Genomic DNA, 14,304 nt, shown 5'->3' on the forward strand with positions numbered 1-14,304 from the left:
GGCGACGCTCTGCCCAACAGGGGGCGATGCTCTGCCCCTCCGGGGCGTCGCTCTGCTGCGACCAGAGCCACTCTAGCACCAGAGCCACTCTAGCGCCTGGGGCAGAGGCCAAGGAGCCATCCCCAGCGCCCGGGCCATCTTTGCTCCAATGGAGCCTTGGCTGCAGGAGGGGAAGAGAGAGAGAGGAAGGTGGGGGTGGAGAAGCAAATGGGCGCTTCTCCTATGTGCCCTGGCCAGGAATCGAACCGGGGACCCCCTCACGCCAGGCCGATGCTCTACCACTGAGCCAACTGGCCAGGGCCTCCTTACTCTTTTTTAACATTTATCTGCACAACAGTGTATTCTAAGCCCCCGTTCATTCTGTCTGTAGGTAAAAAAAAAAATTTGGTGCAACTATACTTGTAATATTTATTTATTCATTTCATAAAATTTATATACCTGTGATAAAATACTACATTTTAATCCCCTCGCGTTTGTTATCTCAGTAAACAAACATATAACGTAACGAGAAAAAGTGCCAAACAACTAGGGAGTGACAACTTGTGTTGTTGTTTGTCAGGAATTATTTAATATTTTTTCATTAACATTTTAAAACTCTTTCTTAGAACATAATCTAGTTTTGTGTACCTCTTTTATTGTTCTTACTTAAGTTTAAAATGCATGAAATAATAAACTACCTTTTGATATATTATTTTTTATACTTAAAACGGTCATTAGGGCAGAGAACCGGTTATTAAATTATTTAAATCACACCACTGCTTTAAAGTCATGGTTTCCTCAGAAATTCCCACATTGAAATTTATCCCAGCATAGACGCCACAGTTCAGTCTCAACTCACTCAACTTCACTTCCCATCTCTCTCCCATAAGTGCTGAGTCCTAGCCACAGTGGACTCTTCCCTGCCTTGTGTGGGAACTGTGTATTCACCCTCCTACCCATCTTCAATGGCTATTAGAAGCTGTCTTTGCTTGGGAGCCTAGCTTTACTTTCAGTCAAAATCCATATTCCTCATTTGTACCTTTTTGTACATCTGCTGAGGCACTAATTACAGTTTATCCCAATGTCTTCTCTCACTAAATTTTGAGGCTGAGTGATTCATGAATTTATCACAACGCACAGCATGAAAGGCCTCACAATACAGTTGTATACATAAATAATTTTCCTTAAAATTGTATCCTAAATAAAAATATTAAAGAATTAACCTGAATGAATCTTGAACCTCAAACAGAGAGTGGCCCATTTGGTTGCTCTCTACTCTCTCTACATCCCTGAGCTTGGGTCCCTAGCTGCAGCCCTATGAAAGCCCACACTGAGGGCCCTACTTACTCCAAACTCTCAGACAGCAGTTATGTAAGAGCTTCTCAGAACAGCTGAGGTCTCTTACAGACATCTGGAATCAAAATGGCAAGATGAAGGTTCCCTAGTATCCATGCAAGCACATAGTCCTCTAATGTTAATTTCATTTCCTTGGTAGTTTAGCAAGGAAGTGTCCAACAGCCAACATCTTCTGAAGGACAATAGAACATCGATGTCATGCGTAGCTGTGTTTCCCAGCATTAAATAAGTCCTAAATTCATTTAAATGGCAATCAAGTCTTACAGAATTTCTGACAAAATGTTATAATGTTATTTAAACATCCACAAACCTACGTAAATCTAGCTGCAAACACCTTATGCTTATAGTTCTTTTGCAACTGTTGGACCCAAACTCATCTGTGCATCGAATCTAAGCAAACTCAGCAAAACACGCATGTAAAACACTAGCTTAATGTAATGGATAATTCTACTCTGCCAAAGTAGAATTCTGAAAACTAAAAAAATGTAATACATGCTGGTCACATGCAAAATTTGATGCATGCTCTGGAGGTCCACCGGCTTTCAGCTTGCCCACTCTGTCGCGAGAGGGCCTGATTGTCAGTCCTTGTCCACCTGCACAATGGTCATTTATACTGTGCATCATGATATCATTGAGATGTTACTTGATGTTGATGTATTATTCATGTATTATGTCTCATGTTTTTATCCCTTTCTTTGTTAATTCTCAACAGTTAAATTAATACTAGTGGGTACCAAACACCAAACCCTAGTATCAAATACAGATGTCAACATGGACAATGGAATGGCATAGCATACTTACATGAATAAAATATGAATACATTTATATTGAATGTGTTTTCTATCATTATTTAACTAAAAACTATTCTCAAATTATCATTGGGAACTCTTAAACACCTAAGAATATAAATGTAAAGACTATTTTAAGAGGCATGATGTCAATGAGATATGTTTTATACAGTCTTTTTCTTCTCAGAGCAGTTCTTGGTAAATTGAATGACATTTTTTTTTATATTTTCTCTGGTGATGGATAGCAATCTGAGACATTATTTGGTTGTTACAAATAACCTATGATTGACTTTCTTGTCATTTATCTAAAACTCTGTGGCAAATCAGACTTGGTTTATTCAAAAGCAGTATTTCATAGGCTATAAGCAGATAGGGGAAAAGGAAAGATAAGTGAGAATTTTAAAGTTTACCAGTTTATATAATACATTCTTAAATAATAAGTATAATGAATCATCACGAACTATTTGATTGAAACTTCTACCACTCATTTTTCTAGGATATAATTAAATAGCTATGTTAAATGTTGTGGTATTTTATTTGCATTCCCCAAAGTTATCTAGGTTTACCTAAAGCTTTCCTCTTTATCTTCTAGGGTTACTCCTGAGCCGTATGAGATTCCTTCAGGAGAGAACAGCTTCCTCAGCCAGGAATTAAGTGCTGGGAGAGACTCATCTTTCGTGTTGGATGGCAATGGAAATGACCATTTGGTTCACATTCCAAGCTGGATGTTTATGCCACAAAAATTAATGATTAAATATGAAAAAGATCAGAATTCTGAAGGAATTGCCAGTCTCACTTCTGGTAAGGATATGACAAGTCATGATGGAAATTCTTAGATAACTGGGTCCTTGTCTTTTAGCCCTAGTAGAGAATCAAATACATGAAGGCTGGTATCTAAAGCACCTTTATTCAAGTTCAAAGTGGTAGCTATAACCACTCCTTCTATTCAAAGTGAAGGTGTAAATGGTCACAGGCACCAAAGAGATCACTAATACAAGCTCTAAGTAACGACCCCCCCCCCACATTCTTATCAAATTTAAGATTTCTCTGGATTCCACAACTTAGAAGGTTAGTGTGATATAGAAGGAGGTAGTATAGAGAACATCAAAGCAAAGAGGGATTAAAATGACTTTCAAAGTTGGCCTGGCAAGGGCCTCAGAATTTGTGATTGTGTGACTTTGTAGGAGTGACTTTTGAGAGACATGATAAAGTATAAACTCTCTTACTGCCTCCTTTATATGTTTGAATGTCAAAGCAGTAATACCTCCTGTTAGGATTTAATAGTTTACAATAAATCAGGTACATAGGATAGTATTTCCATTAAAAAGGATGCCATCCTAAACAGACTATTCAGCCATTCCATCTATGCAACTAGAATTTCCCAAAATGCTCCCTTGACCAGAATATCAGAATGTAAAGCATTATGTCATAAATATCATATGTGCCATTAGAATATTTAAGTTTAAAAGAAATAGGGGCCAATTTTATGCCAATTATACATAAAAAATAAGTAATATTTATTCTTAGTAGCTTCCTTAGATAAATTTTCTTTTGCTTGGGCTCAACACTAATGTCCCTACCTTGTCCCCCTATTTCTGAGAGATAAATATTTGAACTTCATCTTTAAAACAGTTGAAATTTCCATAAAGGAATACATTTTTATAAAAATAGCTAGAATTAAGAATAAAAGGTCAATTGATCATTAGTTGAAAAATAAGATGTCAAAAAAGAGGTAATGCAGTAAAACCGAATCAATGTAGTACCATGGCATTAAGGTACTCAAGTGTGTATATTTTTAGTTAAAACCACATTTAATGTCTATGTAGCTTTAAGAAGAGAATAAAGTATTTGTTCTTTTTAATGGATGTAGTTAACGAATGCGGTGAATTTGTTTTGATGATATGGGTATAATGATAGCCCTCAAGGCACAAGAATTTATTATTGTTTGGTTTACAAAGAAAAGAAGAAGAAAACATTTTTGGCAGTGTTAGAATAACAAGCTGTCATTTGCTATAGTTTTGTTAGAGGTAAGCATTCTAAAGTCCAATAATTCAGACATGTGAATCTTTTTAGGAAACACAGATATGACTGGATATTTTAAAAAGGAAAAAAAAAACCCTCATCTTACCAGCCATCTTTAATCACCATTGTTCAGTAATGATAGAAAGACTGTTTGTTTGGTGTTTCAGATATCTGGGAATCAAGATACTCGTAGCTAGCCTAGGATCCAATTTGGCTGAAGAAATAATTTTACATGGCTCTAGTAAGAAAGAATGTAAAGTGTTGGTTACCCCCACCCAGTTTCTTCTGAGTTAAAGGGTGCTGGGAGTTCCGTGAGGACTATGTCAGGTCGTGACAGCCTGGAAACAGTGAGTCTCAGACCTAAGGATAATATATATATTTTTCATCCTTTAAAATAAATCTCAGTCTCAGATCATAAGTGTTATCTAGGGACTTTGTGATATTCCTTTTTTATTACTATTTTTAAACACTTTTAGCAGGTTGCCAAAATCCACTGAGAACCTTCTGTATAATCTGCCATCTTCATGGAGAGCAAATTGTGGCTCAAATATTTTATTCAATCACTAAGAGTTGAATGTTGATAAGTTCCAAATGTATTGCACAAATAAAAGGCTGATAATTTTCAGAAGCGTCTCCACATGCTGTGCTTGTCACTCATTTATAATGTGATTCTTACGGCTGATCTATCTGCCCCTGAACTGAGAGTCTTGAGGGAAAGTCAGGAATCGTAACCATTTAAGAAATTTATCGAGTTCCTGGAGTCCTGGGGGCTGGCGATGAGTTGTGTATCAACAACCTCTTTCACAAGAAACACAACCACTATCTTTCTACCTATGCCTCTCTCTTTCTGCTTCTTATCTGCTCTGATCTCCAAGTTCGTCTTCAATGCCACCACCTTTCCTGCTCCTTTCCACTCCTTACAGTGGCTCAAGGACAATCTGTATCAGAAATCACTGGCCCTGGCCGGTTGGCTCAGTGGTAGAGCGTCGGCCTGGTGTGCGGGGGACCCGGGTTCGATTCCCGGCCAGGGCACATAGGAGAAGCACCCATTTGCTTCTCCACCCCCCCCCTTCCTCTCTGTCTCTCTCTTCCTCTCCCGCAGCCAAGGCTCCATTGGAGCAAAGATGGCCCGGGCGCTGGGGATGGCTCCTTGGCCTCTGCCCCAGGTGCTAGAGTGGCTCTGGTTGCGGCAGAGCGACGCCCCGGAGGGACAGAGCATTGCCCCTGGTGGCCAGAGCGTCGCCCCTGGTGGGCGTGCCGGGTGGATCCCGGTCGGGCGCATGCGGGAGTCTGTCTGACTGTCTCTCCCCGTTTCCAGCTTCAGAAAAATACAAAAAAAAAAAAAAAAAATCACTTGGATTCAATGAAGCACAGATTTCTAAGCCTTCCTCAAAACTGCTCCTTCATATTTAGAAGTGTGTGACAAGGAGAAAACTACAAGCTTTAAAACAACTATAGGTGATTTTTTATGTCCCCAAGTTCGAGATCCACTATCCCAGGGATTTGCAAAGTGTGGTTCTTAAACCATCAGCATCAGTGTCACCTGGGAACTCATTATAAATGCAGAATCTTAGTACTTATCCTAGACTAGACCTACTGAATCAGAAACACAGGCTGGGGCTCAGCAATCTGAGGTTGTATTTATTTATTTATTTTTTAAAGTGGCACATGGGATTCTAATCCAGGCTCAGGTTTAGGAGCCACTACCCTCCTCCCACTTCGGTGTGCCAAATTTGCTCTGTGTTCTCACTGGAGATGAAAGCATTTGGGTATCTATAATCACAGAACAGAAGGGAGAATTTGTTTCCAAAGGGTTCCAGGTACACTGGATTATATTATTTTACTCATACTATTGAACAAACATCCATCCACCCACCCACCCACCCAAATATCTATCTAACAAAACACTTTTTAATATTCAAATATAGAGAGATTATCTAGAAATGCCATCATACATTTTAACCACAACATCTGTAGTATAAAAATTCCTTGGGAAATTCAGCCCCTGCTATAGTAAATTACTAACCAAGGGCATACACATAGTTCTTTGGAATTACATAATGAAAATGGGTGGTTTAATTCTAATTAAATTACAACTTGACCCAGTGGCAAGCCAGCACTTTCATCAAAGATATTATATTAAACAGTATTTAAAATACATTTAGTGTAGTTTCATTTAGTGTATCCTGTCCTTAAAGAAGAATTTAAGGACAGGATAATTTGTAATGAATGTTAAATACTATCCCAAACTCAGCCTCAGGCTCACTCACAGCTTTAAGCAGTCTCAGGCCTTAGGGTAACTTCAGCTGGTGTTCTTTTTAATGAATTTCATTGAGAAATTTAAAGCAATACTCCCCTCTTTGAATGAGGCTGGATTGAGCTCAAGGGAATTTGCAAGGGTTCTACTCTGATTACGATCTACAAATTAGCTCTTTTTTTAAAAGCTAATGTCTTTTGTGTGTGTGTGTGAGAGAGAGAGAGAGAGAGAGAGAGAGAGAGGGAGAAAGAGAGAGACAGACAGACAGACAAAAAGGGAGAGAGATGAGAAGCATCAACTCATCGTTGTGGCACTTTAGTTGTTCATTGATTGCTTTCTCATACATGCTTTGACGGGGAGGTTGGGTTCCAGCTGAACCAGTGACCCCTTGCTCAAGCCAGCGACCTTGGGCTTCAAGCCAGTGAACTTTGGGCTCAAGCCAGTGACTATGGGGTCATGTCTATGATCTCACACTCAAGCCAGCAACCTCTTAGTATTTTTGTTCTATGTATCCATTTCAGGAACACTTCTCTGTTTGCTAATTTAAAATTTTTCAAACCTGGGTCCTCAGCATCCCAGGTTGACATTTTATCCACTGTGTCACTGCCTGGTCAGGCAAACCAATATGTCTTTTGACTTTGAATCAATGATAGAGTATTAGAGTTGAAAGGTATTTAGTGATCACCTCTTGCAGATTCACAGGGTAAGGGAGCTGGAGGGCACTTGCCCTAGGAGACACATTGCAGTGGATAGACATTTTTGTTGTGCCAATGAGAGGGTGCTGCTGGCATCTAGTGGGTAGAGGCCATAGATTCTGCTAAGCTTTAACAATGCATAGGACAACCCCTCATGACAAAGATTTATCCAATCAAACCATCAATAGTGAGAGAAACCTTATTTTTTTAGAAGAAATTTCATGCCCTCTCAGTCATGGATTAGAAAGTTCAATTGAGGGGCTGGTGGTTTCTACACCCTGTGGACTGTCTCTCCGTTACATCCTCAGGACTCTGCTAATTATTATTATTTTTTTAAATTTATTATTATTATTTTATTTTGTATTTTTCTTTAAGTTGGAAACGGGGAGGCAGTCAGACAGACTCCCGCATACGCCCGATCAGGATCCACCCCGGCATGCTCACCAGGGGGCGATGCCCCATCTGGGGTGTCGCTCTGCGGCAATCAGAGCCATTCTAGTGCCTGAGGCAGAGGCCACAGAGCCATCCTCAGCGCCCGGGCAAACTCTGCTCCAGTGGAGCCTCGGCTGCGGGAGGGGAAGAGAGAGACAGAGAGGAAGGAGAGGGGGAGGGGTGGAGAAGCAGATGGGTGCTTCTCCTGTGTGCCCTGGCCGAGAATTGAACTCAGGACTCCCTCACGCCAGGCTGACGCTCTACCACTGAGCCAACCAGCCAGGGCAGGACTCTGCTGATTTTTAAAAAATTATTAAAATACTGTTCTACCATATAAAATTTTAATACAGAGTCTCAAATCAAACAATTTAACAAGCTGAGTTACTTGTAGTGTGGAATATATACTTTGGTTCTTCCAGAGGCATTGAGATTTGCATAGTTTTATTCAATTGCATATCCTGCTTTTCACATAATATTGTCATACATTTGACTATGACTTCAAGCTTCATACTAATTTTTCTGTGTCCTTATAACGTTATTTTTAATAAATGAGTGCATTTTACTCTTTACCTCTTGTTGAACTTGTAGCTTGCTTCTAATTTTACTGTCAAGTGTGAACTTGAATATATACCTTTACAGCTGCCTCATTTAAATCTGTACTGGACTTAAGTGCAGCAGAATTGGCTTCCGAGTCACCCATGGAGCAGGAGCTAAGTGTCCTATCAGCTCATCAGTGCACATTCTAAAGAGGAGGTTGACAATTGAATTGTGGCCATGTCTGAAATTTAATGACATGTTTCATAAGCTCTTTGGGGAATAAACTAAGCCTCCTGTTCATTTTAAACTGTGGATTGAGGTTGTTGCATTTACTTTTGCTTGGGAATTTATTGTATTGGGTGTTAGGGGGGCACAATCTTAGTATTTTTGCTCTACGTATCCATGTCAGTAACACTTCTCTGTTTGCTAATTTAAAAATAAGATGTTGATAGGAATAGAACCTAAAGCTTTAATGAAAGTGACATTTTGTCACATTCTTAATATTTTTCTACCTTACTTTTCAAAGCATGTGGTTAGCTCTTGGAGGAGAGTACATAGAAAGCACAACCTTTGCCCCCGTTGACCTCAAGCCTCTGAAAATATTGACTGCTCAATATAGTAAGAATTCATAGCCCAGAGTTTATTTGTAACAATTGGGAGTCACATGCATGGTCCTTCCAGAATTGTTACATATTTATAGTGTATAGATTATATGATGTAGTTCTAATTTAATAGCAAGCACAGTGTTCATTCCACAAAAGGCTGTTAAAATCACAGGAATCATGAAAATCAGATTTATCTGGGCTTCCGCAACTGCCTGAATTCCTTGTGGCATAATAAATGTCAGGTCATTTTTTATTTCTGGACTCCATTCTTAGGGAAACCATAAAAACTTGGAATGTCCTAAAAACCTGTCACAGAGATACAGCTCAATTCTGACTCTAAAAATGCATTATGCAGTTTCCTCTCCCTGCCCAAACACTGCTGTGCTTTCCTTTCCTTCCCTCCACGCCCCGCGCTCCTGCCACGCCGCTCAGATTTTATTGGCTTTGTATTTGACATAAAATTCTGAAAAGATGATGCTGGTAGATTATAAGTTTTATTATCAAATCAAACTCATAGCTAAATTTTATCATCTTAATAGTCCGTTAGTGTCTGAGTTAGATTCTTTTTGATTTGTTGCTGCTCATTAATGCACCGTTATTTATTTATTTGTTTGTGTATTTACCTTATGACCCTTGCCACCCATTTTTCCCAACCCTACCTCCCACCTTTGGCAACCACCATTCTGTTCTCTGCATCTAGGAGCTTGTTGTTTGTACATAGCGTAATGCCCCTTGGTTCATTCATACTGTTATCTCAAATGGCAAAATTGCATTTGTTTTTATGGCCAAATGTGGACATATATTGTTTCCATATCTTGGCTGTTGTGAATAATGTTGCAACAGATGTGGGGATGCAGATATTTTTTTGAGTTTGTGTTTTTGTCTTCTCTGGATACATATCCAGAAGTGTAATTGCTGTATCATATGGTAGTTCTATTTTTAATTTATTGAGAATTTTATTATATCATTATTACTGTTCTGGTTGTCTTCCTTGAACGTTTTGTATGTTGATAAAACTAATACAAATTTAGAGTTCTGGGTATTAGACTATTTGAATGTTTCTGTATGTCTCATGCAATTACTTGTTGCAATAAAAGCAATGTTAGTGACATTTTATCATGTGGACCTTCTTGTAATGGGATAAAACTTGGATACTTTTTGTTTATTTGTTTGTTTTGTTTGTTTGTTTTTTGGGTTTTTTTACAGAGACAGAGAGAGAGTCAGAGAGAGGGACAGATAGGGACAGACAGACAGGAAGGGAGAGAGATGAGAAGCATCAATCATTAGTTTTTCGTTGCGACGCCTTAGTTGTTCATTGATTGCTTTCTCATATGTGCCTTGACTGTGGGCCTCCAGCAGACTGAGTAACCCCTTGCTCGAGCCAGTGACCTTGGGTCCAAGCTGGTGAGCTTTGCTCAAACCAGATGAGCCCCCACTCACGCCAGTGACCTTGGAGTCCTGAACCTGGGTCCTCCACATCCCAGTCCGATGCTCTATCTACTGCGCCACCAACTGGTCAGGCCTTTTTTTTCTTTTTTTTTTTTTTTTTTTACAGAGACAGAGAGAGAGTCAGAGTCAGAGAGAGGGACAGACAGTGACAGACAGGAAGGGAGAGAGATGAGAAGCATCAGTTCTTTGTTGTGGCACCTTAGTTGTTCATTGATTGCTTTCTCATATATATATCCCTTGACCGGCGTGGCTACAGCAGAGTGAGTGACCCCTTGCTCAAGCCAGTGACCTTGGGCTCAAGCCAGCAACCATGGGGTCATGTCTATGATCCCATGCTCAAGCCAGTGACCCCATGCTCAAGCTGGTGAGCCCATGTTCAAGCTGGATGAGGCCACGCTCAAGCCAGCAACCTCAGGATTTCAAACCTGGGTCCTCTGCATCCCAGTCCGACACTCTGTCCCCTGCACCACCACCTGGTCAGGCAAAACTTGGATACTTAAGATCATAGTTCAGTGATAGTTGCAGTGGTGATGGTGGTAGAGGTGGTGCTGATAATGTTGATGCTGGTCACTGTAGCACTGAGAACAATGGCAGTGAGGTGTCTGCTGTTGCTGGTGGTGGCAGTAGAGATGTTGGTAGCAGTGATATTATTGATGGTGAAGATGGTGGTGGAAGTGACAGTGACAGTGCTCACTGAGCATTTATTATATGAAGGGACTCTGCTAAACATTTACATGGAGTTCCCCATTATTGTTCCAATACCCTTTTGTGTAGGAAATATGAGTTTGACTCCTGTTCTGAGTTAAACCCTAAGCTGATCTCTTGGCGGGGGGGCAGGGGGCTGGAGAAGTTTTTGTTTTTTTTTTTAAAAGACTAGAGTCCCTGTTTTCAGGGAGCTTTTATTTTGACAAGAGTATATTTTGTATGAACAACAAAAATGAATCTAATACAAGTTAGAAAGTATTCAGTTTAATAAAAAGCACGGACAGACAGAATGCTTTGGGGGCCAGTAAATTATTCCATGCAGTCTAATTGTCAAAGCATTTTATCCATTATGTTGCTTGATGATTGAACAATGCATGAAGAATAACAGTGACCACAGAAGCTACTGCTTGTTTACTGCAGCTATGTGCCAGGCATAATGATAAGCACTTTAGATACATGATTTCATTTCATCTTTATCCCCTAATCTATTATTATTACATGTACATTTTACAGATGAGGACACTGGTGCAAAGGGTAAGAACTGCAAGCAAAGCCACACAGCTTGTAAGTGGCAGAGCCAGGATTCAAACCCATGCCCATCCATACAAAAATACTCACTTTTAAGTATATGCCATGGTGCCTAGTGATGGCATTGGCTGCATTTACAAATGAGGGAATATACTCAATTGTCCAATTTTAAAATCATTTGAGAGAGTTATTTTAAAATAATTTTGGTGGTACAATTCTATTTTGGAAATTTTATTTCATTTTAAAAGTCCCTGCTTGCCTGACCTGTGGTGGCACAGTGGATAAAGCATTGACCTGGAAATGCTGAGGTCACCGGTTCGAAACCCTGGGCTTGCCTGGTCAAGGCACATATGGGAGTTGATGCTTCCAGCTCCTCCCCCCTTTTCTCTCTCTGTCTCTCTCTCCTCTCTGTCTCTCTCTCTCCCTCTCTCTCCTCTCTAAAAATGAATAAATAAAAAAAATTTTAAAAAAATAAAAGTCCCTGCTTATAGCGGATAGAGCATCAGTGATCATTTCACCCTCACGGTGCTGATTGGAAAACTAAAGGAGAGAAGACATGCATGGAGCTGAGCATAAGATCTAAAGGGAAAGGGATGCTCAATTCAATACAAAGTGTAAAAGTGAAAGAGGAAAGCATTGCCAACCTCTTGAGAAGTCTTGTAAAAAAGTTTAACTTGACAAATATCTACCACAATTCATGTGGACAGAAACATACACATAACGTAGCCTCGGTTGTACATGCGGCTTGCCTGTGGAGACCACACGGCTAATTTTGGCCCATGGACAAATTCCAAGGGAGACTGCTGCATAGCTCCTGTGTTTCTTGAGATGTCCCACCCATGCCATGAAAGGCAACATAGCTCCTTCACAGTATGCTTCATAGGCTTCGCCCCAATCCAGATGGCTTCGGTCCCACAGGTTCTCCCTTCTCCCCAAATTCCCTTTCCACCTCCACTTCTCCTAAAGCGACTGGAATGCACTTGGCATGGCAGCTTAAATCTTAGCCGGAGTTAGGCTAATCTCCGGGGCGCTTCCCAGGAAATTCAGCTGGATTCTTCATTCTATCCAAGTCTTGTCAATAATAAAATGAGCCAGCCCTTTTTTTCCTCTGCCACTCTGAGGAAATTCTTCCTTAGGTTTAAAGGCCACATTTTGGCTTGATTATATTTCCAGAAAATTCGCAGGATTGCTATGAGCTACGTGTGTGCTTTATCCACACCTCTGCCAGGTTTTCTTGAAGGAAAGCATTTTTGAAGGCCTGGTCTCCCTAAATAAGATGAATTTAGACTCAACATAAAATAATCCATACCTTATGTTTGACTCAATTTTAGAGTTTTCAAGAAATAACCATCGACATTTAGCTTCTTAGATTCTCATGCTAATCCTATCGGTAGGGAACCGATATTTAGAGATTTTGCAGGTGAAATACCTCTCTAGAAAATAGTTCTGCTGGGTACTTTGGAAGAGAATTGAGATTTTTTTTTATATATATATAAAGAAAAACGGGAAAAACGATAATATTTCTGGTATGGGCATTCTTGAAAAACTATTTCACTAACATAGCAACTCAACCCTTCCTCTTCTACCAGAACATTTATGAAATACTTCTGTTTTAACAAAGTGTGTTGTTGATCACCTTTTTAAAGAAAGCTGAAACGTAATTGGAACACAGAGATCATTTTGCAGAGCAGGTAATGACTAGTCAACTCCAGGGTCATTAACTGGGCGGGGGGGCGGGGCTGCACTGTCCCCGCCTTCCAGCAGCTCTGCCCCAGTGCCTGCCGGGCCGTGCACCTTGCGCCTTTCTGCAGCCTTCTTCGTAGCCCCGCCAGCTGATGTCATAGGTAGGGGCCTGTTCCGGACAGGGGGAGCCAGCAGGGAGGCTGGGGAAACTAGGTGCAGCGGGAAGGTGCAGAGCATGTGGGGGTGGGGGGGACACCAGTTGTGCTGCAGCGCCCACCCACTGAACTGCATGGGAAGCAGGGCGGTAGGGCTCCAGGCCCCGGTAGGGCAGGGTGCCCTGACTTCTCCCAGGGAGCCCAATCCCAGGAAGCATACAGAGCGCGGGCCCGTAACAGCATCTGACGTTGCACTCAATAGTAATAATTATGTTACAATTGAACTCAGTGAAATAGAAAAGAGAAAAACAATAAAAGCAAAACGGTTTTTTTCAAGAATATAGGTAAAACTGATAAACCTATAGTCAAACTCACCAGGAAAAAAAAGAGGACACTAGCAATGTCAGGAATGAGAGAGGGGATACATCATACAGATATTAAAATAATAATCAGGAAATATAAACATTCTTATGGCCTATAAATTAGTCAAATAGATTTCTCACAGTGCACAAACTACCAACTCTCACTCAGGAAGATGTAATCTAAATAGCCTTAAAACCTATTAAAGAAACTGAATTTGTAGTTCAAATCTTTCCATAAAGTCAACTCCAAGCCAAGTTGACTTTACTGGTGAAGTCAATAAAACTTTTAAGGAAGAAATAATACCAATTCTATACAAACTCTTACAGAAAATTAAAGAGGTAGGAATACTTCTCAACTAATTCTTTGAGGCCATATTTTTCGAGAATATCAATAACCAAGCCAGATGATACCAAAATAAGACAATTACATGAAAAGGAAACTACACACCAACATTCCTTGTATGTATAAATTCAAAAATTCTAAACAAAATCTTAGCAAATCAAATCCAACAATATTAGTTTGATTGTGGTGACCATTACACAAGATATACTGATAGAAAAACACCTCATTGTACACCTACAATTTTTATTTGTCAAAAAGCAAACAAGGCCTGACCAGGCGGTGGCGCAATGGATAGAACGTCAGACTGGGATGCAGAGGACCCAGGTTTGAGACCCCGAGGTCGCCAGCTTGAGCACGGGCTCATCTGGTTTGAGCAAAAGCCCACCAGCTTGGATCTAAGGTTGCTGG

General features: G+C 40.3%; 1 protein-coding gene across 1 annotated transcript in view; it reads left to right on the top strand.

The window, feature by feature from the left end:
• COL6A5 (collagen type VI alpha 5 chain) overlaps window positions 1–14,304 on the top strand; it is a 111,593-nt gene that overhangs the window by 92,073 nt on the left and 5,216 nt on the right. Inside the window, exon 37 of the mRNA XM_066244768.1 lies at window positions 2,716–2,924. Within this exon, the coding sequence (XP_066100865.1) occupies window positions 2,716–2,924 (209 nt within the window). The remainder of the gene's footprint in view (window positions 1–2,715; window positions 2,925–14,304) is intronic.

This window comes from Saccopteryx bilineata, chromosome 10, assembly GCF_036850765.1.
Source record: "Saccopteryx bilineata isolate mSacBil1 chromosome 10, mSacBil1_pri_phased_curated, whole genome shotgun sequence".
Classification (NCBI taxonomy): Eukaryota; Metazoa; Chordata; class Mammalia; order Chiroptera; family Emballonuridae; genus Saccopteryx; species Saccopteryx bilineata.